The 26583-nt window shown below is 44.0% G+C and overlaps 1 protein-coding gene and 1 long non-coding RNA gene across 5 annotated transcripts in view; one reads left to right on the top strand and one right to left on the bottom strand.

Moving 5' to 3' along the window:
* Nucleotides 1-4668: 4668 nt before the first annotated feature.
* Nucleotides 4669-16947, bottom strand: LOC132250845 (uncharacterized). Of its 2 annotated transcripts, XR_009462501.1 has the most exons (4): nucleotides 16879-16947; nucleotides 14875-15692; nucleotides 8450-14591; nucleotides 4671-5799 (listed from the first exon to the last, which is right to left on the bottom strand). It is a non-coding gene; the product is annotated as an uncharacterized LOC132250845 (long non-coding RNA). The 2 variants fall into 2 exon arrangements; XR_009462500.1 differs by lacking the exon at nucleotides 16879-16947 and having other exon boundaries at nucleotides 4669-5799; nucleotides 14875-16678.
* Nucleotides 16763-26583, top strand: part of DAP (death associated protein) — a 97363-nt gene continuing 87542 nt past the window's right edge. The window contains exons 1-2 of one of the 3 annotated variants that reach the window (XM_059728599.1): nucleotides 16933-17159; nucleotides 18378-18479. In XM_059728599.1, the coding sequence (XP_059584582.1) occupies nucleotides 16934-17159; nucleotides 18378-18479 (328 nt within the window). In that variant the 5' untranslated portion in view covers nucleotide 16933. Of the gene's footprint in view, nucleotides 16875-16932; nucleotides 17160-18377; nucleotides 18480-26583 lie in introns of those variants that run through there. The other 2 variants (XM_006267467.4, XM_014610044.3) reach the window with 2 other exon arrangements.

Below are 26583 nucleotides of genomic sequence, written 5' to 3'. Positions count from 1 at the left end.
TAAAGATCTTAATAAAATCAGACAGACATTCTTCGCCCTTAAACTCCTAACTGCCTTTTGGCTTTTTGGCCTTAGTTTTATGAGCCTTTATGGGGCTTTTGCCTGCAGCTTTCTGAGGTTTTTTTTCCCCTGTCATTAGCTTCATTGCGAAAATGTAGTTGGGCACATGCATCCCCGTCTCCTGCATACATTCACAGTTATTAAAAATGTACTCCACACCTATTTCAGGATTTGTAATCTGATGCATAAAGCACCAGTGCTTGTTTACATCTGTGGTTTTCCCATAACACTGTTTGCATTGCCTCCATTTGCACTTGTGCTTTTTGTTCACGTAAGATTTACACTCGCCGCATAGTTTTAGTCAGACATTTGATCTGCTTTTCAGAGGCCAGACCCATGTGCCTTTCTAAGCACTCTTTGAAATGACAGAACAGCTTATAATTAGGGCACCTCTGTGTCTTGCCCACTTTGTCAGCGCAGTTCAGGCTCAGGCAAAGATGACATCAGAACCTGCACACATAGCTATGGCTGTACAATGTCTGACAAAGATTACAATTATTTCTCAAACCAAACACCTTTTTCACATCCAAAAGACCATAATAACGTTCCTCATGCAGCAAAAGAAAACAGGTGTCGGGGTATCTGGGTGTGTCCTGTGTTTTATATAAATTCCACCCATTTTTTTCTTTATGCTTTACTATATGAATGCTATCCTGTTCAAGGTCTTCAAACAAAGGTACCTGGTGGAGCATAACCTTTTGAAATATAGACAGACCTAATTTCCTCTGCAGTTTTTTGGCACCATCTAGCAGTTCGGTATCTGTGGCCCCTCTACATTTTGTAACAGCCAATAGACTGCCTGCAAAGCACAGGTTAGTATCAAAGGTATTCAGGTAAATTAAATACTTCCTCTCTTTAGCAATGATCTGGGAATAGGAAATAGAGCTTGTAACACTACGGCTCCCACTGCCTACACCTCTCACAACAACCATAATCAGTCAAAATGTTGAATCATGCAATATTTCTCTCTGGCTTTGTAACAGGTTACTGATCCGCTCTAAAAACAGCCCTGGGATCATCTGGTTTAAATTAGTGGATGAAGAATATAAACAGTGTGCCATGCTATCTGCCTAAACATGTAACTGGGCAGTCATTGACCGTGAATCTCTGGCAGAGTTCTGCTACAATTTGTTCTACCCCTCTTCTTATGTTTTCGTATGCCACGTGTAATGGCATGCACTCCAGATTCACAAAACGGAACTTCTCTATGTACCTCGTGCCCCCACACATAGCTGCAGACCACTCTTCCTTCTCACCCGCACCATATGTATGTCTGGTAAAACATCCTCTGTTGGCTCAGAAGACTTGGGAGTATTTGAGGGGTCTCTAAAGGATCTTCTAAATCAGATTCGCTATCCCAACTCTCTGACTCCTCAGGTCTTGGTGAAGGGTCAGGCCTGGGAGGCTAGGGAACATTTGAGGGGCCCTCTAAAGGGCTTTCTAAATCATATTTGCCATCCCCCTTTTCTGGCTGCATGGGTTTCATAGTTTCATAGTTGCTAGGGTCAGGAGGGACCTGAACAGACCATCTAGCCTGACCCCCTGCCACAGGCAGGAATGAATGCTGGGTTCACAAGACCCCAGACAGGTGATCATCTAACCTCCTCTTGAATTTGCCCAAGGTAGGGGCGAGGACCACTTCCCTGGGAAGCTGGTTCCAGATTTTGGCCACCCTAACTGTAAAATATTGCCTTCTGATCTCTAACCTAAACCTATTCTCTATCAGCTTATTACCATTGTTCCTTGTCACCCCAGGTGGTGCTGGGAAGAAAAGGGCTCTGCCTATTTGCTGTTGATCTCCCCTGATGAGCTTGTAGGCAGCCACTGGGTCCCCCCTCAGCCTCCTCTTGCTGAGGCTGAACAGGTTCAGCCTTCAGTCTCTCCTCGTAGGGCCTGTCCTGCTGCCCTCTCACCAAGCGGGTGACCCTCCTCTGAACCCTCTCCAAGCTGGCCACATCCCTTTTGAAGTGCGGCACCCAGTACTGGATGCAGTACTCCAACTGCAGCCTGACCAAAGTCGCATAGAGGGGGAGTATCACTTCATCTTTGGATGCATGGCAAGGTATGGCTGGCCTTGCTGGCTGCGGTCTGGCATTGGCGGCTCACGTTCATCTTGGAGTCAATAATGACTCCAAGATCCCTTTCTGCCTCTGTGCTTTCAAGAAGGGAACTCCCCAGCCTGTATGTATGTTGTGGATTCCTTCTCCCAAGGTGCAGCACCCTGCATTTGTCTATGTTGAACCCCATCCTATTCTCATCTGCCCACTTTTGTAGTCTGTCTAAATCTAGTTGCAGCCTCTCTCTCCCTTCAAGTGTGTCCACCTCCCCCCACATCTTAGTGTCATCAGCAAATTTGGACAGCGTGCTTTCCACCCCCTCGTCCAAGTCATTGATAAAGATATTAAACAGTGCGGGCCCGAGGACCAAGCCCTGGGGTACCCCACAGCTCACATCTCACCAGGTTGAATACAACCCGTCCACCACTACTCTCTGGGTGTGCCCCATCAGCCAATTTTTTACCCATCCAACTGTGCAGGCATCAATGCCACAATCACTTAATTTATTGATGAGGATGGGGTGAAAGACAGTGTCAAAGGCCTTCTTAAAGTCTAGAAAGACTACATCCACAGCGACACCATCATCCAAGGATTTAGTTACTTGGTCATAAAAGGCAATCAGGTTGGTCTGGCAGGACCTGCCTTTGATGAACCCATGCTGATTGCCCCTGAGCATGATCTCCCCTGCAGGCCCCCCTACGATATGCTCCTTGATGATCCTCTCCAAGAGCTTCCCAAGCACCGAGGTGAGGCTTACAGGCCTATAGTTACTCGGGTCCTCTTTCCTCCCCTACTTGAAAATTGGGATCACATTAGCCAGTTTCCAATCTCCTGGCACCTGGCCAGACGACCACGAATGCTCATACAGCTGGGCCAAGGGCTCCACGATGACCCCTGCCAGCTCCCTCAACACCCTTGGGTGGAGGGCATCTGGACTTGCAGATTTAAAAATGTCTAGCCCTGCCAGAAGATCCCTAACTACATCTGCACTGACTGAAGGCCTGATAGAGCTAGGCCTGATAGGGTCCTGGTGGAGGGTCAGGACTGGAAGGAAAGGGATCTCTTAGTTTTTCTCAATAGGTGTTTAGCTTTTCCCACTCTCCTCTCTAACCAGGCCCTTACTTTTTTCCCTGCAAGCCACTTGCTGGTTCGCCACCCATTCTTACCCCTGGGTTTATCATGACTCTCCCTCTTATGATGCATGCCATGACTGCTGTCTGGGTTTTACAGACTACCTCCTCTCTGACTAAAATTTACCCTTTTGTTTCAATAGTAATGATCTTTCAAAGCACTCTGCACGCTCATTCTGAGATGTATACGCCTGTCAGCACTACCAAACCCCCACCTCAATTTTCACAATAATCATGATCTTTCAAAGCAAGGTGATTACCCCCACCCTGAACCCCTCCCACACTTTGTTCAGAATAATCATGATCTTTCAAGACAACCCCCAAACCTCCATCTTTTGTTTTTCACAGTAATCATGATCTTTCAAAAAAGGAGAAAGACCCTCTTCTTTCTCTAAAGTGTGTGAGCAACCAGTCTGGGTTTCTTATTCACAGGGCCCAGATGACCTGTTTTGGGGATGTGAATACTTGTGTTTTTAAATATGGTTTCCTTGGAGGTAGGTGGCGCATTTTTCTCTGAGGAACCATGCCCTTCTGTTCTGTCTTGATGGTCTTCTGATCCTTGGGTGTTATGATCTGTAGGCTGAGCATTTCTGTGTTTTTTTGTAGTGTTTTTAGAGGTCTCTGACCAGGTTCCCACCCTTCTTTGGGAGTGTTGTGTGTGATCACTTAGGAAATATAACATTTATATCTCAGCATTGAGAATTCACTTTCCTCACACGCTACAAATTTAAAATTTGCTTAACCCCACCCTCTATCTTCACATTCACAGGAGACTAATTCACACACACACACACACACACACACACACACACACACACACACACACACACACACACTCCTCCCCAAGAAACACATAAAGTTCCAAAAGCTGATTTCATAAAATTTACCTTTTACTACCGGATAAAAACATGAATGTATTTTTGTTCTGTTTTTCTATTTTAGAAGAAGGGGTTCTGTTTGAAAACAAACAGTTACAGACAGTTGTTATAACTTACTGTGCTTATATTAACGCCGCCACAAATAACCCACCATTTTAAAATATTTTTTTACCTTGCTGTGGTAAAATTGCATGTGGCTTTCCCACTAGATAAGCTCTCTGTAATATAAATGAAATGATATAATAAGTAAGTATTAAAAATCAAATAATACAATAAGGGAAATAGTGTATGTATAAAGTATAACATAACTGTTTTAAAATAGAGTCACAACTGAAAAATAACCCCTTTAGTTTTAAAATATGTAGAGCTCTGAACATACGTGTCAGTTTTTGCGGTCTGGTTCATCTTTAAAACACACCCCTGGTTGTTGAGAAATTCACCACCCCCAACCGTTCTACACCCAACCCCATAGCAAACAAACCCTGTAAGAATATATTTTTAAAATCAGTCTTTATTTCCATCATAAACGTTTACATTTACTGGTTTATTTTGTTAAACATTCTCCTAAGAAGGTTTTTTTTTTTATAATTTCTAGTGACAATTAAGTCTCATTGGGTTTCTCTTTACAACAGGACTTTTGGTAAAAGATAACCCCTTTAGTCTTAAAATACATAGAGCTCTGAACACGCATTCATTTTTGCGGTCTGGTTTATCTTTACAACATACTCCCTGGTTCTCAGGAAATTCACCACCCCAACCATTCTGCACCCCCCATAGTATACAAACCTTGTGAAAATATATTTTTTAAATCAGTTTTTATTTATATCAGAAGCCTTTACAATATTTTGTTAACCCTTCTCCTAAGAAGGGTTTTTTTACAATTTCTAGTGGCAATTAAGTCTCATTGGCCTTATCTTCACAAAAAGGTCCCCAGATGCATGTTCTTAGAGATCCAAAACACTAAAGCAAATGCTAATCTGCCCAGTTGAAAACTGTTGACATGATTTACTTCTTTACTACCCTCCCCCATCCTCCAAAATCAGCAAAAGTTGTAAAACACATTTTAAACTGTTTTTGCTAAACCCTTCTCTTAAGGAGGGTTTTGTAATTTCTAGTGCCAATTAAGTATTCAATATAGGGTATGAGAGGTTTTTCCTCCTCAGTGATCAAATCATAAAGAGCAGCATTAGGATCTTCTGCAGAATACACAGTGTTTAGAAGCTCTCTATCCTGAAGTAAATGTTTCTCAGTAATTCTGAGAATGTTCCTGGCAAATCCAATGGCTATAATAACAGTATTGAAAATGCTATCAAGACATATTTCCTGGCAAAGTTCATGAATTGTTTGATTTATGTCTTCACATAACCAGATAACACAATCATGAGCCCCTTGACCCCCCTGGATCATGAAAACAACCCCAACACTTTTTAAACAGTCTCATAATCAAGCCGTATTTCATTATGCCATAAAAGGAAATGTGCACAAGAAACTTCATGAAGATTTTATGTTCTTGATGTGCAACAGGACTTGATGATTCAATGCCTAATTTCTTCTAAACTCTTCGGCCTCATCCAGTCTTTGTTCTCTGAAAAAACATCTGCTTCCTTCTGGTGTCAGCTTTATGGGTGTACTGGTGAGCAGACTTTCTGGAGTCATTAAAAAGGCTTCATCTAACTGCAAAGGAGTTCAGATAAAAGCCATAGTTAGCTGCTGTTTAATCTGTCCTCAGCTACTTCCAAACACACACCTGCAATGAAGTGAACCCACACCACCATCAAAACCTAAGTGCCTAACCATGCTTCAAGTCTCTTACTGGCCTCTTGTCTTCCGCGATGACCTCTGCTTCTCATGCAGGCTCAGGCACAAAGATAACCTCTTCCAAATTCTCAACATGTGTTCTGGGGCCTAGGCCTCCTCCATTTGCCTATTCACTGGGGCTTCCTGAACAGGATTAGGCATCTCAGAGTCTTTGGGCTAGAGGGTTGCCTTCCTCCTCAAAACTATTTCTGTGGTAATGCTTTCTATGAAACCATCTAACAAGTCTTGGGGTTGTGGTGAGGGGCCTTACAGGCATTGTGTAAGAATCCATATCTGCCACTGCTTGCCTTAGTACAGTCTCAGACAAACAGAGGGCTCACTTGGGAAAGCAGATAGATCTGGTGGGCTTGCAGGCTGGGCCCCAACTCTCTACTCGCTCCTGTTGGTTTGGCTCCATTCATAGGGAGGTCTGAGGTCTCTGAAACCCCCACCAATTTGTCGAGGGTGGTGGGGCGAGTTGTTAGAGGGGTCCCCCCCACACTACTACCCCATAGGCCACACCTGTACCTGGGGGGCTAGAGCAGTTTGGGGCTTGATAGGTCATAACTGTACCATGTGGTCTAAGACAGGTCTTGCAGCATAAGGGGTGGACTTGTCGGGCTGAATGGGGTGTCCTTCTGATGTCATAGACTATGTGGTGGTAGTGTCACACACCATATGGCTGGAGAGCAGGAGTGGGGTTTCTGATGTCACACACCATGTGACTGGGAGGGTGGGGCCAGAGTTGCTGATGCCACACACCATGTGACTGGGGTGGGGGTGGAGTTACTGATGTCACATACCATGTGACTGCAGGTTGGGGGTGGAGTTACTGATGTCACACCATTTGACTGGGGGCAGGGCGGGATTTGTGATGTCACACACATGGCTGGGGCAGAGTTTGTGATGTCATACCATATAAGGGGAAAAGGGGGTAGAGTGACAGGGCAGGACTTCCAGTCCTGCCAACCTGTCACATTTGCATTGAAGGATGGTGTTCCTATATACTACTGTTATGCATTCATTTTCTTCCAACTTGGGATGTCACCCACTTCATAAACATTTCCCATTGTAAGTACACCAATGCTCTCTCACACCAAGAGTCTTTGCAGTGGATATTTTAGTTTTTCTCCAGTTTTCTTTAGTGATACTGAGCTTAACTGATGTGTAAATCTAGTTTCTAGGTTTCTCCTACAGAAAGCCACTTCAGCTTTCTGGCTTACTCTGAGCCTTGCCACACCCATGCAATGAGAGTGCTACATCTTTGTCAATACTTAGAAGGAAAAGAAATGCACAAAATGTGGTGGGGGGGAGTGCAGGCAAGAAGGGGCTTCTGTTATATGCATGTCCAGAAGGGAAATGTACAAAAGGGGGCTTTCTGCTACACCCTCTTAGCAAGAAAAGGGAAGCTCAGCCATTCCTGTTGACTGCTCATTACATTCCAGCCTCCACACCATGCTATACGACTTCCTTAGCAAGTATATGAATAGGCCTATTTTCAAACCCTCCATCTTGCCTGTCATGGCAAATCAGAGTGCAGAGACAAGTGGGGACAGAAACTAGATCACAACAGTAGAATTTATCACTGCAAAACGTGCAAACTCACTCAATGAGTGAGTTTAAAGTAGTCTTCAAAAAAGTATGTAAAATGGCTGGTTTGTTATCACCAGGGTTGTTATGCCCCTGTTGACTTCCTGAACAGTGGATAACCCTGCAATCAAAGGTGTGATTGCAGCTTCTGCCTACCTATCTGACTTTAGCTAGTTTGGATGCCAATAGCAGTAAAACCAAAGCAACACAAATGTTCACCATGGCTGCAAAAAGGAAGTTCTATAAATATTTTATTAATTGGCCATACTGATTTCTGTGCTGCTGTGTCTCTACAGCTTCCAGTCCCCAAACTAGCGTGAATATCCTGACACGACATACAGTCATGCCTTGGATTGCAAGATAGCCATACTTTCAAGGTATGTGTAAATGTTACATTTAAATCAACCTAATTAGAGTTAGATTGATCTAAATGCTGATCTGTGCAGATGTTCAGGAAGGTTAAATCAGGCAAAAAATGGCCAACCTGATTGATCTAAATTAGTTCATCTGAGAAAGTGAACTAAATTAGATTGGGAACAGGTTAGCCTAATCTACTGAACATCTGCATGCTTAGAACACAGCCCTGGGCTGAGAAAGCCCAGCTGTTTGGCCCAGCCCCAGGGCTATGCTTTCCTATCCCCTCTACCCTGACTAAGCTATCTTTAGCCCCCTGTCCCCACCATTCCTGGATGGACAACCCCCCTGTAGACCTGCCACATCTCCCAATCCTGCCAACCCATTCAGACCCACCAACCCCACTGCAGACCTGCTAGACCTCTCAATCCTGCCTGCTCCTTTCCCACACCCCAGTTTACATGGGTCAGGTTCCCAGCACAGTTCCCACCACTAGCAAACATGTACACAAGCTGCTCCTGATCTTCGATCATGTAGTTTAAAGTAAGATTGTAGATTGGATACAGCAAACATCTGCACATACCTTCAGGGATGTTATATCTAGGAAAGTTTCCATTTTATGTTTTACTAGATTATTCCTAAACTCTTCCACAGATCATGGGAGTGGGATGCCTTTTTTCCTTTCAATTTCTGGTGACTGAATCCTATACCTATTGTTGGAAGAGAAACAGGAGATGATGCTTTAAGTCTGGAACTTTTATTTCCATGTACCTGGTGTCTCCTGTTGCAACTAATTTCAAATTAAGCCCAGAACAGTAATTTGCACCAACCTCATTTTAATTCATGCCAACCTCATTGTAATACCAACCTCATTGTAATTCCCCTAGTACCTAAATGCCACAACTCACCCTACAGTGCTTCCACCCTATAGTGTTCACCCACAACTCACCCTATTCGTGCTTCTGTTTTCCATTTTTTGTTTCTATTTTCTTTTGAATCCTGCTTTTTCTTTCCGCTGTCTATATGGATTGCATAGGCACCCTATTCATTTTGAAATTTGGCCCACAATATCTCCCTCCAGAGATGGATTCCCCCATGCTGGCATTTGGATAAAAATGAAAGATACCTTTAGAGTTATACTATATATTTAGGGACATCCTGTTTAGTCAAGAAAGATTTATTAAATAGAAGCATTCTTACAGACAATAATAGACTAAAATGAATTATTCCCTTTGGATTTACCCAAGCTATATCTAAAGGCAAGGTATACCAAAGAAACTGCAGAAATACCACACACTTGTGTGCTTTAGCCTAAGCTATATCTAAAGGCAAGGTATACCAAAGAAACTGAAGAAATACCACACACTGGTGTCTTTTATTAATAGCCAAGTTTAGCTGCAGTGATTTTTCTCTCTCAAGCAAAAACCTTGCGGAGAGCCTTCAGCTGGAACTCCCTCTCTTTTTTTCTGAACAAAACTCAAATACACTTTCCCCCCTCATCTGAGTCCCTTTTTTGACCAAACCAACTGTTTTGATTTCCCAGTCAAACCTGTCCCCACTTGGTATTTACGTTTTCTTTCATCTTGGGTGCATAGGCAAGGAACATACTATGTATATCGGATTGTATATTGCAGTTGTCCAGTTCTTTATCATATGCATATTTGCTTTTGCACTTCTTTACCTTTGATATCAGATTAGTGAAACTACATTAATTATGCATTCCTCTAGTCTAGGAGTGGTCATTGTCACTGTGTTCAGCAGTTGATTGCCCTGCCTTTCTACATTCAATAGAGATGTTAGTCCAAACTCTTCCATGGAGGACAATTGAAAAAATGTTCCCTGCAAGAATTCAGATAAGATGGTACTTTATACAGCCATGAGATTATTGTGTTACAGGGCAAATCTCTCACAATGTTTCATACTTTTTTTATCAAAGTCACTCTGTCTTTGACCTTTTAATTCTTCTTTCTTGAGCAGCCTTTGAAAATACTGGATAGCTTATTACTCTGCTGGCTGAATATGATTAACTGTAACCCAAATGGAATACTTTGGATAGCTTATAACTCTACTGGCTGAATATGATTAACTGTAACGCAAATGGAATACCCAGTTGCACTCATGTACACTTTCTTTCACTTCACTACTGAAACGAGGCACCAGCGTACATGTTGTGGTGTTCTCTACTACACCATTATATTTAAGTATCTTAGCTTCCTTTGCATATTCTAGAAAAGAAGTAGGTGGTTCCACACGTGAGTTGAAAGGGTTGTCCCTGTTATGAAGAGTGAACATATGTAAACAGCTTTTCCAGACAATTTTATGTTGGGAGTGGGGGAGGCGGAAACGTGGGGGAAGATATCTAGATGCGAAGGTCAATGCAATATTCACTGAACTGGTGACAGATAAAAATTTTCAAGTTTTGCAACTGATTTTAATAAAAAACTTAATGGAGAATTTTCATTTTAAAGACAGTATAAAGAGGACAGACTGACTGGAAGCCAATAAAGGGTATTAAAAATAATACTGCCTTAGTATAAGAATAAGAAAGAAAGCTGGCACGTTACTGGTTGAGGTAAGGTCAAACTTTCAGTGTAGTTTGATGAGTATTAAAAGAATAGAGAAAAAACAAGACAAAATTAGCTTCAGTGAAGAGAACAGAATCATATGATTTAGAATTAACCTAAAAATAAATATAAATTATAGTTCATATTAATCTGGATCAGTTAAAATATAAATTGGATCTTGGAAAATAGAGATGGGAAAAGGAATCAAATATTTGTGTGTGGGAAAATATAATGAAGAACATATAATGTATATATAATGTATATATTTAGCTCCTTGCCAGTAAGAATTTGGAAAGTATAGTTTTCAAAATGAATGTGATACTGTAAGGCAAGCAGAAAGATAAACAGAACAAACCCTGAAACTATTACAAAGAAGTTATAGTTCCCTACAGAAAGGTTATAGATTTCCACGGTTTAAGGAATTTTTATCCTTCTTCATGTGATATTCACCCTTATATTAGAGAACAATTGGGAATAGAAAGATAACAGGATACATTCATATAGAGAAGGATGTCTTAGCCCTGTATCCTTTCAGCTATGATAAACAGTCAGTCTACTTGCCTTTAAGTATCTTCAGCTTCTAACAAAGCATTGAAGAAAACCTGGATAACAGTGTTGAAGAAACTAGGCTTTGTTCTTTATTAGTGGGAAATCTGGTATTTAGAAGTAGGTTCAAGAGGGATTTTCTCATTGTAGCAGTTATATCTTCTTGCAAAAAAGTAGCACTGCAAAGAAGGAAAATTACTGGCAATATTTGCAGCCAAACTACATCCCCAGATAAGTTTGCAATATTAAAAATCAGAAGGTTTATTCTAAACAAAGACTTTGCTGGATATAAATGTAAGCCCTGCACAATATATAATTTATTGTTGACTGCTACCTAGTGTTCTTTGGGATAAAATAATACATAACTCATAAAGCAAGGACCTGAACTTTGTGATTGATAAAGGAGGGAACAAAGTTAACAGAAATATTAAATCATCTATGATGGACCTAAAATAATGGTTCCCCTTAGTAAAAAGTGCTTTTTAGAACAAGGTGGGTTTACATCTAAGATGGATGAAGCTCAGACTGATACACTTAAGAGCAGGTGCTTGAATTATGGAACCTCTGACCAGTTTATACATGTTTTAGGCCAGAGATGCATAAGTTTTGAGACACAGAAGTGGGCCCAACTAATATGGGATTTAAAAGTGCTGATCCACAACAACCAAGCACAATTAATAAAAGCAGTAGGTTGTCCCCTCCCCAATTTAAAGTTAGGCCCGGTTGTTTTAAAATAAAACCCTCAGAAATGAAACTAGGAGACCACATTTATGTAGTTAAAGTTCCTTCTGAACCAAGAAGAGTTCTGAGAAAACAGAATTTCCCAGAACCAACTGAAGTCAGAGGGACTTGCTATGGATTCCAGTCAGACTGGGATCAGAATCCTACATAGCAAATACACACTTTGGTCTTGACACATTTGTAATGTGAGTGCTTAGTAACTGCTTGTGTGTGACACGCAGGAGGTAAAGCATTCTACATTTCCATCAACCGCCCCCCCCCCCCCCCCCCAAAAAAAAAGCATACTTGTGAGAGTCATCTAAAACGGAGAAGCCTTCAAAATAGAAGCTACTGAATGGCATTGTCAAATCAGTCCTGAGGCCGCTGCGATCACTGGTGCTATAATAACCCTCCTCCACTGTACCCTGTTTGGCTGAGGTTACTTGAGTTGCTTTGCATCATTGGTGATTCTTCAGGCAGTGTGACCTGGTGGTGTTCATCTCCTCTCCGGGTATGGAAGGCTGTTGGCTCTTACGGAGCTCATCTGCCTCTGAATGACATAGCACTGTACAAATCCTTGTGAGCTCAGGCTCAGAAATACTAAACATTGACTAAATATTGCAGAAAATTTGTGTGTGTATGTGATTTTCTCATACTGAGTGCTTTTATACTAACATATCTTCCACAGGACAATGAAGGCAGCGTTTTTTCTAGGGTTAGGTCTGCAACTCAGTTTCCACTATTATCCTTGGGAAGTCTACAAAAGAACATTAGCCTGAAAATAGCTGGCCAAGGAAAAATATTTTCACTACATTTCAACTATAGTTCTTAAAAAATCAATAGCATGAAATGGTCCTACATTAGGCCAAAACACCATTAGAGTCCTTTCAGGTGCCTATGCCACTGTTTTTGAGCTATGTTTCTCAATTTTTTCTGGGAGTCGTATGCTCCTCGAGATTGAGGACTAAAAACTATCGCTGCTCACAATATATTCTGTCTCCATTTCAGCTCACAAGACAGAATCTCCATCTTGTTATGTTGCTAAACTAGATTACAGTACAAAAGTACTCCCACCTGAAAGGAGGACATAAGCTTTGCAAAATCCTAAAAAGAGAGTTCTGGGAATGAAGGAAATAATACCTCTTATAGTGCTTTTTCATCCATGATGATCAAAGTGCTGTACAAAGGGGGTTAGTATCATTCCCCCCCCCACGTTGTGGATGCATAGAGAAGTAAAATGACTTGCCCAGGACTACTTGACAGTCTACTGGTAAAACCAGGAACAGAATCAAGTCCTCTATTCAGTGTGATATGCTGCCCTGTGGCTATTTACTACAGAAAATGACTGATGTCCAGTGTCAGGGAAATCATGTCCTTTTAAATCTGCATGAGCTAATTAAAGGAAAAAGAATATATGGAGGAGAGAGAAATCAGTAGGATTTTTTCTCATGAGAAACCTGTTGCAAACTATGTACCCTGTCAGTAGTCTAACATCAGAGGTAAGATGTATAATCAAATAAATGGAGAGAAAACTACTCAATATTAAATTATATAACATAAACATATTCTATATTACTATATTTTTGTACTGCAAGAAAAGAAAAAGAAAGCTGTACAAAACAGCATGTTCATTTGCTAGTCTTCTGAACTTCATTCACTTCCTGAAAGGTGATTCCATCATACTGAAACATTGTTTTTGTTCTGTTCTTCTCCTCAGTAAAAGTCCAGGAGTTTAAGCCACTGACAAAATATAGTATGACATGCATACCTCCGGGCTGCAAACCTTGTTCTAAACCTCCGAGCACTCCCACCTTCTCACCCATATCATATCTAAGTGTGCCCAGATATCCTCCACTGGCTCAGGAGGAGGTGGGGCATTTGAGAGATCCTCTATTGGGTCCTTTGAATCACATCCGCCACCCCCACTCTCTGACTCCATAAATTCAGGAAAAGAGGAAGCATTTGAGGGACAATTTGTGTCCCCTGAATCACATCCATCCCCCACTCTGACTCATAGGCTCAGGAGGGGAAGCATTTGAAGGACCCTCTAATGGGTCCCCTGAATCACATCCACCTCCCTCACTCTCTGACTTCAGAGGCTCAGGAGGGTAAGCACTTGAGGGATTCTCTAATGGGTCCCCTAAATCACATTCACTGCCCTTACTTTCCAGTTTCACAGTTTCAGGAGGAGCATGTGAATCACCATCACTAGGGGCTCACTTTTTGTTCTCAACAGACATTTAGCTTTTACAAGTCATTTTTAACCAGGCCCGACTTTTTGTCTTGCAAGCTGCTTACTCCTGAGTTTACCGCCAACTCTCCATATAAAATCTGTCCTTTTGCTCAAATAACCATGATCTTTCAAAACACTCTGAATACACTGTCTGCAATGTGTATGTCTGCCCACACCCCCAAAGATCCCCTCTTTTTGTTGGCACAATAATCATGGTCTTTCAAATCATGCTGCACACTCTTTCTGTAATGTGTAAATCTGCCTGCACCGCCCAAAGATCCCCTCTTGTTGTTTACACAATAATCATCTTTCAAAAACAGGTGAAAAATCTCCTTCTGAGACTTCTCTAAATTATGTGTGCAACCAGTCCTGGGTTTCTTATTCATAGGCCCCAAAGCACGAGCTTTGAAACAGTGAATTCTTGTGTTTTACACATGGTTCTCTCAGGGTTTGGTGGTGTCTTTTCTGTTTTTTCACCATGTCCTTCTTCTCTGTCTTTCTGGCATCCTGATCTTCAGGGTTCTGATCCTTAGGATGAGCATTTCTGTGGTTTTGAGTTAGTGCTGTTAGAGGGCTTTGGTCCAGTTCCTGTCCCTCTGGCATTTCTAGGAATTGATTCTCTGAAGCATCTCTTCCTTCTTTGGAGGTATTGAGTGAGATCACTTAGGATATATAAAATTTACATGTCAGCATCAAGAATTCACTTTCCACAAAATGAAAGCTGAACTTCCTATAAATGCTACAAGTCTGAAAGAGACCCAATGCTTTAAAAAGCTCTTAGCAAAATTAAACCCCACAACCACGCACCCCAAACTACATGTTAACAGACATGGAGGAGCACATGCTCAAAGCACACCCAGCATTTCAAAAGTTTGATTTTAGAAAATGAACGCACAGAAACACACACACACACACACTTTCAAAAGCTTGATTCTAAAAATGTACCTTTCACTACAGGGTAACGACATGGAGGTGCATGTTTGTTCTGATTTTCCTTTTTGGGAGAAGGGTTTCTGTTTGGGGACAAATGGTTACAACCAGTATTATGACTTAATGTAGTTATATTAACACAGTCACAGATAACCCTTCCATTTTAAATTAATTTTTACCTTTCTGTAGTAAAATTGCACATGGTAATCATGATTTTCCTGGCTAAATTTTTCCCTGGAGCAGGAATTTATAATTTTTGTTCCAATTAAATGTTCAGTGTAGGGTACCAGAGGCTTATCCTCTTCATGGATCACTCCATATGAAGCAAAATTTGGGTCTTCAGCAAAATGAATAGCATTCATAATCACTATGCCCTCAGTTAAATGTTTCTCAGTGAGGCACAGACAATTCATATAATTCCCAACCACAGTAACAATATTTTAAACACTTTACACATACAGCTCAGTATAAAGTTCCCAAATTATCCCATTTATATCCTTATGTCCGGTTCACAGACTCATGGCTTCCTTGCCCTGGTGCAGTTAGGAGACAGCCCATGTAATCTTCCAAAAGTCTGTCTCTCAAGCAATATTTCAGTATGTCATAACAACAAACACACATAGGAGCTTTCATGAGGCTTTTATGTACTTGACTCAAAACAGGGCCTGTTCATTCTATTCCTTATTGTCTTCTAAAAGCCAAAGAATCATTAGCTTCACCTGAAACACTGGGCCTCTGTTCATCACAAAAAACGTTTCTTTTTTCCGATACCAGGGTTACAGGTCTGCTGATAATGCTCTTTTTTCTGGCGTCATTAGAAAGGCTTAATCTAGCTGCAGAGCAATTTCAGAGGAAAAACTCTAGCTAGCCACTGTTTAACAAGTTTGTAGCTAATTCTTACCCCATCGGGATCCCCCACAAAACCCCCACCACCAACTCCCCTAAGGGCCCCATGTCCACGTTTCAAACCACTCATCAGTGCCTCTGCTCCCTTGTAGATGCCTTCTTCCCACACAGGGTCCAGCATGCCTGCTGCATGCTTGCATGGGCCTTCTGCCCTGGTCCAGGCATCTTGGGCAACCCTTGGGCTAGGGCAGGCGTTGTGAACCAGGAGTATGTGTACCCCTGGGGGTACTTGAGAAGGCCCTGGGGGGTATGCACGGGCAGGTGGGGACAGAGCAGTGCTACACACCATCCCACGCTGCCGTGCAGGCGCCGCCTGCCCAGCTGGACGCGGGGCAGGGCAGGGGAAGCTTGCACACAGCGGCCACCGCTGCTCTGTGTTCAGCCACATGCCCCCCACCTCCACTGCACAGCCAGCATTGCCCTGCATGTGCCAGGGCTGGGCCAGTCAGGGGCTGCCTGGTGCAGCACATCAAGGGCCCCTCGCGGGTTGCATATGCCCTACATGTCCAGACTGCTTTGCTGTGGTCTGCGAGGAAAAAGTGGGACTCTGCTCACGGCAGCAAAACCGGAAGTGCCACGGTGGGACTCTGGTTTTGCTTTTGCCACATCAATCGGCTGGGGGTACTGCATAAGGTACCAAAGGTTGAGAACCACTAGACTAGATGACCCCCCCCAGCCTTCTAGCCCTAATCCTGAGGGTGGCCTGGAAAGGGTCTCAGGCCCCAGGATCGGAATCACTGGCATGACTGGGTGGGAGAGGGGGAAGTGGAGGGGTGGCTCACACTGGGGATAGGGGTGCTGTGAGGGGGCCACAGCAGTGAGGGAACTGGAGGCTGAGGTGGCTGATGGGCGGGAAACGCCAGCAGTGGCAGTGGGCGCTGAGATGCCGCCCAGGGGACTCCCCGAGGGCTTGCGGGAGGGGGGATGGGGAGGCGGTCCCGGAGCACCCGCCGCCGGCCACGTTGACAGGGCAGCGGCGGGCGGGGCCGGGCCGAGGCGGGGCCGGGCCGGGGCGCTGCAGCCGTGGCGGCGGGGGCGGCTTTGCACAGCAGACATGTCTTCGCCTCCCAAAGAGAAAGCCGAGACGCGAGCTGGACACCCGCCCGCCGGTACCTGCCCCCGCTCCCCCGGCTGCGGGGCGCTCGCGGGGGGAGGTGCTCTCGCGTGCATGCGCGCGTGTCCCTGCATGGCTGCTTTGTTCCCGGCCGCGTGGCGCCGGCTGCCCGCACTTTGCTTCTTGCGAGATCTGGGGTGGGGATGGCGGGAGCCCGGGCTCCGGTGCCGCGATCCCGGGCTGGGGCCTGCTGGCAGCGGTGGATCCGCCGGTTTCGCCCCCTCCGCTTTGGATTTTCTTCTTCGGCCAAGTTTGCCGCGACCGCGGAAGAAGTTTGCAGGTCAGGGCCGCGGGGCGGGAGCCGCGCACGTGCTGCTGGAGCGGCCGCCCCTGGTGCCACGCGGCGCGGACGTGGCGGGAGGCCTGGGCCCATCCCCATCCCTGTCCCGCCGCCTCGCTCTTCTGGCCTCTGCGGAGGCGCTTTCTGTGTCCCAGGCCCTGCCTTCTCCTCCTCTTCCGATTTCACCGTTAGGTGCTGACTCGCATGAACTTTCTCTTTGCTGGGGAAAGAGGATGCAGGGCCTTCGCACAGCCCCACTGCCTTCCCTTCCTGGAGGACAGACTACCCCTCACCTCTTCCTTTACACACTCCCCAGGCCTGGCCCCACCACATCCCGGGACCTTTTGGTCAACCTCTTCCTGGCCCTGGCCAAGCTGGTCTGTCGCTGACCAGGAAGGAGGCCCCCCAGGACTGTGGAGCTGCTTTCCCTGCCCGGCTTTGTTTCCATCTCGGGGCAGAGTATCACTGAGCAGTGTCCTCTGACTCCCTGGACTCACTTCAGGGCCCCTGAGTGCTGGCTTGTGTGCTCAGCTGAGTGCCACCTGTTGACGCTCTTGTTAGGAACCTTTGATCTCCACTCCTGCCCGTTTTCATTATTATTTGTCCCAAGTAACCAGTAACACTTCACCAGCAGCCCCTAGTACTAAAAGAGAGCTTACAGTTCACCTGCCAGGCCTGGGCCCATGAAATCCCCTGACCCATGTGTTAAAAATCCTGTGTGATCCTATTGCCAGGCAGAGTATCACTGAGCAGTGTCTGTTGGCTCCTTAGACTTATTTGAGGGCCGGTGTGTTCTGCTTGGTTGGCACTCTTGTTATGAACCTCTGACAGGTACTCCCGTCTCTGTTTTTTTAACTATTTGTCATCAGTAATCACTTATCTTTTTTGTAGCCTCCCCACCTGAGGGAGACCAACAGGTTACTTGGTGGGCCCAGGGCCATGTCCCTCAAGGTGACAAATAGGCCTGAAGGAGAGAGACCAGGCCTGTTTTTTTCTTTCTTGCCACTGCTTTTGCCTTCAAGTTGTTCTTTGCACCCTCACAAAGTTCCTGTCAGCATGTTGTGAGGAGCCTGTCCTTTGCTGAGATATAAAGTTGCTCAGAGGTGAGGTATACGGCTTAGCTTTTGTAGCTTTAGTGAGTTTTTGACACCAGAAGGGAAAGAAAACAAGGGCCCTTTGCTGCTTGGCCACCTGACTTTTCTATGTTTGTCTGCACAGTGTTGCTGCTTTTAGGGGAAACAGAAAAAGTTATACTCTTAGGAGCACCTCTGAGCACCTGCATATGTATCTGGGGGCTTCCGATAAGAAGACTGAATCCAGGTATCATCCAAACCCTGCTCAGCACGGTGGGATTCTTCCTGACCTGCCCTGACACCCTTTTTGCTGTCTCTTTGCTGATCCTTACATAAGGTCTGAGAAAAGGGTGCTTGTGGACAGGCTTGAGCAACCTTATCATGCCTCCCTCCTGCATTCATGACCGGAAAGTGTTTTCAAGGCTCTGAAGTTAAGGAGCATTTGCAATTCTGCATTCTAAATTAAATGTGGTATTTTTTAGCCTTACAGTTACAGTATTTTTGCACTGTAAATTTTGATTCAGGAATAACCTGCAAAGAATTTTAAAATAAAATTTGGGTTTGTGCCCTACTTGCAGGCTGCATTGTTGTATAAAGAGGGCCAGGGAGAAATTTTGTAAAAAGATTAAATTAAGTACATAAGTATAATCATAGCATTAGAAATTCATATCCTGCCTTGCATGGAAGCGTGACTGGGGAATAAGCTAAATTAACATCTCACAGGAACAAAGAGAATGGAAGTTGAACAATGTAAGAAATTTTCAGTCGGATGGCTTTAAGCAGCATATTTCTAGCATTTAGAGCCAAGGTATTAAAACCAGAGGAAGGCTATTTTTATAATTAAGTTTTAAAATCGGGGTCCAACTCTTCTGGCTACATGGGGTCAGACCTGGTGCTGCACACAGCACAGGTAGTTCAGGCCATGGGCTGCATGTTGTGACCCACCGGACTGGCCCTGGCCCCACGCTTCCCAGGTGTGTCAGAAGCAGTGTGCAGTGCCAGTCTGGCCCAGCACTGCACGCAGTGTGCGCTGTGGATCCCCTGTACTGTGTGCAGGACCAAGTCCAGCTTTTGTGGCACATGCAGCACAAGCTCCATGCTAGGTCTGTGTGCCATGCGTACAGCGAGCCCTACGACTGGTGCACGCTGCATGCAGCAAAGAGGGGCAGGCATGGTGTGTGTGCTGCATGCAGGGCTGGAGTTGATGCATGCCCCATGTATGCGGGGTCTGTCCAGAGACCTGTGGGTTGGATCATACACCTCCATTGACCAGATCTGGCCCACTGGTCCCATGTTTGAAAACCCTCTTTTAAAGTCTACATTTGGGTTCACAAATTCAGAAGTTTTGATTGAGGCTCCAAAAGTCCCACTCCTGGTAGAGTCAGGAGTGCAAATATGTTTTCAATCAGTTGGCTGGCCTTAAGTATCTTTTGCTGTAATACCTGCAAATATGTGAGCGACACAATAGACAACTTAATTTCTCTTTACCCTCTCTAAATCTACTAAACAGATGCAATACATACAACACATACTGATAGAGCAAAGTGAAAGCTTCTCTTCATGCTGACAGGTTGCTTTAAACAGTTCTTGTTGTGGTAAGTATTCAGATCTAGACACCCCTGAGACTTACCAGCAAGGGAGTTGTTAATATGTGGACATTAGGCCTGTGTGAATAGGGAAGTATTTGATTTGGATTTGGCGGATTAGGTGGACAGTGATTCAATTTGGAGATTAGGATCACTGTCCCAAATCGATTTGGCCGAATAGCTTCGGAAGATTCAGCGTTGATTCGGAGAGATTCGGTGATTTAGATTGGCCGGGGAGAGGCAGGCACAGCCGGGCAGCTACAGGTTCTCCCACAGAGTGTCAGGCTGTGCCTGCCTCCCCCCAGGCAGGGGGAGCCGCAGGAGAAGCCTGTATGGCTGCTCTGCCCAGTCCTATCCCCTGCCTGGTCCCAGCACTTTAAAACAAAAACAAAACCCTGCAGTCACTGGCTGCAGCAGCGGCAATTGGGGTCTCTGGGCACTTGTGCCAGAGCCCACCCCCCATGCAGCACATGGACAGTGGGGATCACCCCCGCAACCTGGCACCCATGCGGCAGCTGCCCCATGGCATGGGTGCAGTACAGCTCCCCAGGGCATCATGTTCCGTCTGGGAGCTGGGACCTCAAGGGCTCAGCAGTGCTGGGCTCTGGCTGACACATGGAGCCACTCTGGCTCCCAGGGCAATCAAACCGGGAGCTGGGGAATCAAACGGGACTGGGGAATTGAACTGGGGGCAGGGGAATCAAACATAGAGCTGGAGAATCAAACTGGTATAGCTGCCATGCCCACCCCACCCCAACTGGGCAGCTTGTCCCAGCCCCAATCCCTCCTCCCCCCCAATCCTAACAGATTTACCAGCTGGAGTCAGCCGTCAGCTGCCTGTTTAGTCTATGGCCAAGTCTCTGAATCAGACAAATCTTTTCCCGAAGCTTTTCCGAATCGATTCAGATGCCTGGAATCGATTTGGAGCTTTTACTTGGTCTCCCAATTCGATTCTGATTTGGAGATTCTGTCCCCAAATCAGGCCAAATCTCCTCTGAATCGAATCATCTACTAAAGCTTCGTGCAGCCCTAGTGGACATGTATATACCAGGGCTGGCCAATTGGTAGCCCACAAGGGGTTAGCATGTGTGGCCTGTGGGCTCTGGCCACAGGTCTTCTCATTGCTTCTGCTGCTGTAGCAGCCAGGGGCTCTGGGTTTCTCTTCTCTTCTGACTCCTCCTTCCCTGGGGACAGCCTGGCATTGTTGGAATGGGCCCAGGAAGGGGTCTGTGATGCCCATGCTGCCTGCACAGTCGGCGTGTGGCCTGGGGGTCTGCTGCCTGTGGGGGTGCAGCTTTCACACTGCCCAGAAGTTGGACAGCCCCGTACTAGACTTTGGGATGAGACCACCAGATCATTCCTTCCAAGCTTGTCTGGTAAAAAACTTTCAATTGCTGCTGAGAAGGCATGTTTCTGAACCCTTGACAGAGGCAAAATGTATTTTTTAACAAGAAGAACCACATAAATCTAGTGGAAAGAACTTAGATGGACAACAGTGTGGCTGAGACCAGGATTTTATTCCTTGTATCCTGAGCCATCTAGTACCTTTAATGAAAGAAGAGAAAACAGAGCAAATCATGTGACCATTTATAAACCCATGTTAATAAAATAAAGAATGGCAGTTTTAACTAGACTATACAAATAAATGGAATAGGATCTTAAATTCCTAGGTGAGTTACTAATACTACCAAGTTGCCACAGCAATGACATATGTAGAGGGGTCTCATTTTTTTACACATGGCTGAAAAACCAGTTTTGCTGCATATACTGATATAAAGAAACCTAATGTCTTGTGCTAGTTTCAGAAATACGTTAGATTGAAAAAGTTTGGCATTATTGACTGTGAGCTGAAACCTGTCTGTACTTATATTTAGGGGTCTATCACGGTTAGGCTTACAATTTTGGGTTTGTTGTGGCATAAAGAACAAATTCTACAGACATTTTGTGAATGTTCTCTGGTAGTCCTACCCCTTGGTACTAATTGGTGGACAGGCCCAGGGAGGGGCGGAAGAGGGATATGGAGATAGTGGCCATTTTTTTTGCAGCCCTTCATGCTGCCCTGCCAGTCAGTGCCTTCCCCTCCCAGGGGGTCTGCAAAGCTGGGCCATAGCAGAAGCCATGACCACTGGTTCCCACTGAAGAGGCAGCATTTTATTTTTATTAAGGTTATTTTTTTGTTCATTTTTCAGACAATTCCCGATTTTACAGTTTCTGCAAAACCACAATATACGTAGATACCTACTTATAGTCATGTACAATGCTTTTGACAACAAGGTGTTGTTCTTACCAAAGGCAGGGTTTCAACCATAAAAGATAGTATCAGACTAGGCCTCTCACGTGCCTCTCATGTACTTTGCTGCACCAGTTACATGCATTTAGCTTCCTCTGTTTACATAGACCCTTGATTCTCAAACAAGGTGCTATGGTATTCTGGGGTTCCTTGAGATCCATTCAAGGGTGCTGTTAGGTGTCACACAGCATTAGCATTGTTAGGTGTGCAATTTACAAGGTAAATTCAGAGATTTCAAATAAGAATCCATAGTGTTAACAAAAATTCTGACCTGTTAATGGTCTTTCTGAGTTCTTTGCAAGAGAAGTGCTTTATTTTTCTTCTGTAGTAAAAAAAAAAGAGTGAAACTTTTTCTGGCATTTTCAGAGGAGTGTTTTGAGCCTAATGAGGTTGAGAAACAGTGGTGGTAGCCCCCTAACAACAAAAGAAGTCAAGGATACATGTTATAAGAGAGGGAGCAATTCAGTAACACCTGAAGGATAGTGTAGTGAAACTACTGTACTATAGTAACTACAGCTAGTATAGAATCTGCTATGGTCTAGTAGTAGTGAAACTTTTTTTTAATGCAACATTTTTCAATGTCCCATCCTTTTAAATATCCATCTGTCAGTATAATCATTATAGATGTGTTCTGTGCTAAATCAGTTGGTTCATCTAATGGCCACTGTAATTATGTTTATTGATACTCTTTTCTCCAAATAGATCAACAGGGTGAGTGAAGGGTTGTGGTTGCATAGTTGGTGTATTTATGAAGATTTACAACAAAACATAATGAAAATAACTGTGCAGGTTTATTTTTTGTCATTTAAAAAATTCTCATTAACATTTAGGGAAATTGTATGGAAACCAAGGCTGTGGCTACATTGATGGTTAGGGTTGATTTTAAGTTTGTCCTCAAGTTCATATTTGCAGAACTTTGGCACTGTAAACCCAATAGGTTTATTGAGTAGCTTCCATTAGCTGAGGAGGACTTTGAAACTGGGTCTTTTTCATTTTCCAAATAAGTTTGGTAAGCACTAAGCCAGTGATCCTTGACCAGGGTAACACAGCACCCTGGGGTGCCTTGAGATCCTTTTAAGGGTGCTGTACAATACTAGGTGTGCAGACACCTACACATGCCTCAGAAGAAAAATCCAGAGTTTTCACATGGAAATCCATAGTGTTACAATATTCTGACCTGCTGTTATCTTTCTTAGTTTTTTGCAATAGAAAAATTGCTGTTATTTTTTTGTAGTAAAAAATGAGTGAAAACAGAGCTGGCATTTTTCAAGAGTAGAGAACCACCACTGATCTAGACTATTCATATTCCCCAGCTCTGAATAACACAAGAACAAACTGGCAAATAACTTGTTATTGTGCGTAATGTAAGTGGAGAAGATCCTAAGACAGCCAGATTTAGTGCTGAAAGTGGGTGGGTGGGGGGACAGATGGATGGATGGATTTTTGGCTTCCTGTTTGGTGGTAAATACATTTATTGGCTAAAGACACAAGCAGGGTAATGGTGCTTTTAAATAGAAATAGCTTTTAAAGCAATTTCTAATGCTTTTGCCAGAGGTAAGTTGTTACATTTGTGAATTGAAGACAGTCCCTGAAGATTAATGTCTGTTCACCTGAGTAAAGGCGACTCAATGCAACTGAGCTTGTAGACTGGAACAGGTGATGATTAAAATGAAATTTCTGCTTTTGGTCTGTTCCCCTTGTTCTTGCCAGTGGAAATATTTATGTTTGTTGTTAGTCTAGAAATGATGCAAGGTAGTATGATCATGATATGGTTTGCTTTATTTCAAATGCAAAATACGCCGTTATGCTGCCTGTTTTCTAGTGTGTCCGACAACAGTTTATCTACAATGGTGTTGTTTTTGTTGCTGCCTTTTTATAGTTGTTTTAATCTGTAAGAGCAAGCTTATGCTGGGAAGGTATTTATGATGTTAATTGTCTTAGTTGTTAAAGTTGCATGGAGATGATACTGTTGGATGGCATTTGGATAAGCCCTCTCATAAACAAACTGAGTCTGTAAATAGTTTGCATCATGAAATAGTAGCAGGAGATTGTGCTGATATCACCTCAAGAATTACATTTCTTTGTGTACATTAGTAAAATCCTTTTCTTAATGTCTGAGAGGTTGCAAAATAGGTCTCACTATCTATTGTACGGCTTTGGGTTTTGTTTTGGTTTTTCTACATTTTATGCTTTAAAGATAATGCAAGTATGCTAAATTTATTTTATTATAAATTCTTTGCTATGGTAAATAGTTTGCCAAATGCTTTCTTTATGTTGCCACTTTCTGTCCTAAATTATTCTCCATTGTTAAATCTGAGCATTTTAAAGGTACTGATTCCTCACTATTTTAAGGAAAAGGTGATGGTAGTTTAAAACAATCTAACAAACAAGCCTCTATAAGCAAACCAATGTTACCCTGTGTTAAGGCAAATTCACACAGCTTTTTTGCGTTTTATTCTCTAATATGCCCAAAACTTATCATATTTAATTGAACCCATGACAACCCTGAATTTAAGATGACCCCCCACCTAATAGTTAGATTCTGTACATGGCAAATGTAGGCATCTGTTATAACTTTTCACGTACAGAATCTGATTGTTGGAGATTTGTCTTAAATTTGTCACCACCACTGCAGCAGGGAAAGCAGTGTCAGGGGAGTAGACAGTGAGGGGCATGCAGTAGGGCAGGAGGGGGGGGGCAGTGGGTATAGGCAGGAGAAGGCAGGTGGTGTGGAAGTGGTGGGGGAAAGCTGGGGAGGGGGCAAGAAGCTTGTCCCCTGCAACCTGTCCCCTGCACATGCCCTCTGTTGTGCCTGTTCCCTCCACAGTTTTGGGCCCCAAGTCCATCTTCCCCACAGGGACTGTGAGAGGGAGATGGCCAAGGCTGTGGTGGAAGGTACCAGAAACAGTGCAGAGGGGAAATAGGGTCGCCATATTTCCAGGATCAAAAAAGATGACACCTCTAGAGGGGAGGGGCAGGGGAGGGGTATGGTTGTGGTGGAGGGAGGGGCAGTGATATGCCTGTGCCCTTCCTCCCTCACCCCTAAACCCCTGCTCCCCCGCCCTGCCAGTGCCTCTCACTCCTGACCCGAAGAATCCCACCCCCCAGCCCTGCCAGTGCCTCGCACTCCTGACCTGCAGTCCCCCACCCCCTAGCCCTGCCAGTGCCCTTCACTCCCAACCCGTAGCACTGTGACCCCAAACCGTGCTGCTCACACAGCTCCAGTGTTCATGCGCACGCACACGCACACACACACACACCCAGACCACATGACCCCTGACAGCCAATCGCCTTGCCTGCTGCTCCCAGCCCCAAGCAGCCAGCCGGGAAAAGCGGAGGCAAAGCAAAAACCTAGACATTTACTAGCATTTTAAAAACCTGCCTGGACACAAGGAGAGGGGGCCAAAAAGGAGGACATGTCTGAGAAAACCCGGACGCATGGTAACCCTAGGTAGGAAGGGGGCCAGGAACTGGGCTGTGGGTGAGGGGAGAGGCAGGGGATGCAGAGGGGCAGGCAACAGCTACTTGCTACCTTGTACTTGATTCCAACATGAATCCAACATTCCAACCCCTGCCCAGGTTAAATGGGGGAAGAAGGGAATTAAGGAACTATGGTACACTGGGTAATAAATTCTAACTTGTGCAGCAAAGCTGTGCAGCTTCAGGACTTTGGGTTTATTTTCAGAATTTAGAAATCAAGGTTTCCTGATTTCTCTGTTTCTGCTCTGTCTACATAATAGCTACAAAAGAGATATTGATGCTTCTGCTCTTTTTGGAGGTACAGTGTGTGTGATAAGGTTTTTAAGGCCTATTCAAATTGCCACACCTCATTTGAGACTGCCAGCAAACTCTTCCACAGTAGAGATAATATCAGCTTGAAACAAACTAAAAAGTTAGATGTGCTTTTTTATGCATGTGTGGAGTTTTGTCTCTTATGGTTTCTAATGTTTATTGGAAAATAATTGAACCTATTTTCTTGAAGGACACAATCGCCTTAAAATCTTGTTTCTCTGTATTCCAGTCGAGAAGATTTTTTTGTTGTTGCTACTATCACTACTAAAAGCTTTCAGTTTTACTTTTCATTTTGTTGTAGTGTCCCAAATCAGATACCACCTAAATCATGATTATAGATTGCTTTTTACTTTTATCTCAGGATGGACAATGAACACTACATATTGACCTTCATTTTTCTTGAACTTTCAGAGTGAATATTAATTTCTATTGTTACTAAATGTAAGCTATGAGAACATGTCAATTGGATTTGAGGTGTGGTAAATGCTTTGCACCCAGATAAATTGAGTGTCCTTTGGATTTTTTTTGTACTGTTATTTGAAGAAAATATCTTTATGTTCAAAAAACAATTACTTGGTGTATAGATTTAATTTGGAATAATAAAAATGCACTTTTCCAGCACTTTTTGTGTAGCATAGTAAAATTATACAATAACAAAAGAATTCATGTGTGAGATAATCCAA

Source organism: Alligator mississippiensis, chromosome 5 (assembly GCF_030867095.1).
Source record: "Alligator mississippiensis isolate rAllMis1 chromosome 5, rAllMis1, whole genome shotgun sequence".
Lineage (NCBI taxonomy): Eukaryota > Metazoa > Chordata > Crocodylia > Alligatoridae > Alligator > Alligator mississippiensis.
Note: the sequence above shows the minus strand (reverse complement) of the source record. Positions and strands in the feature narration are given on the sequence as shown.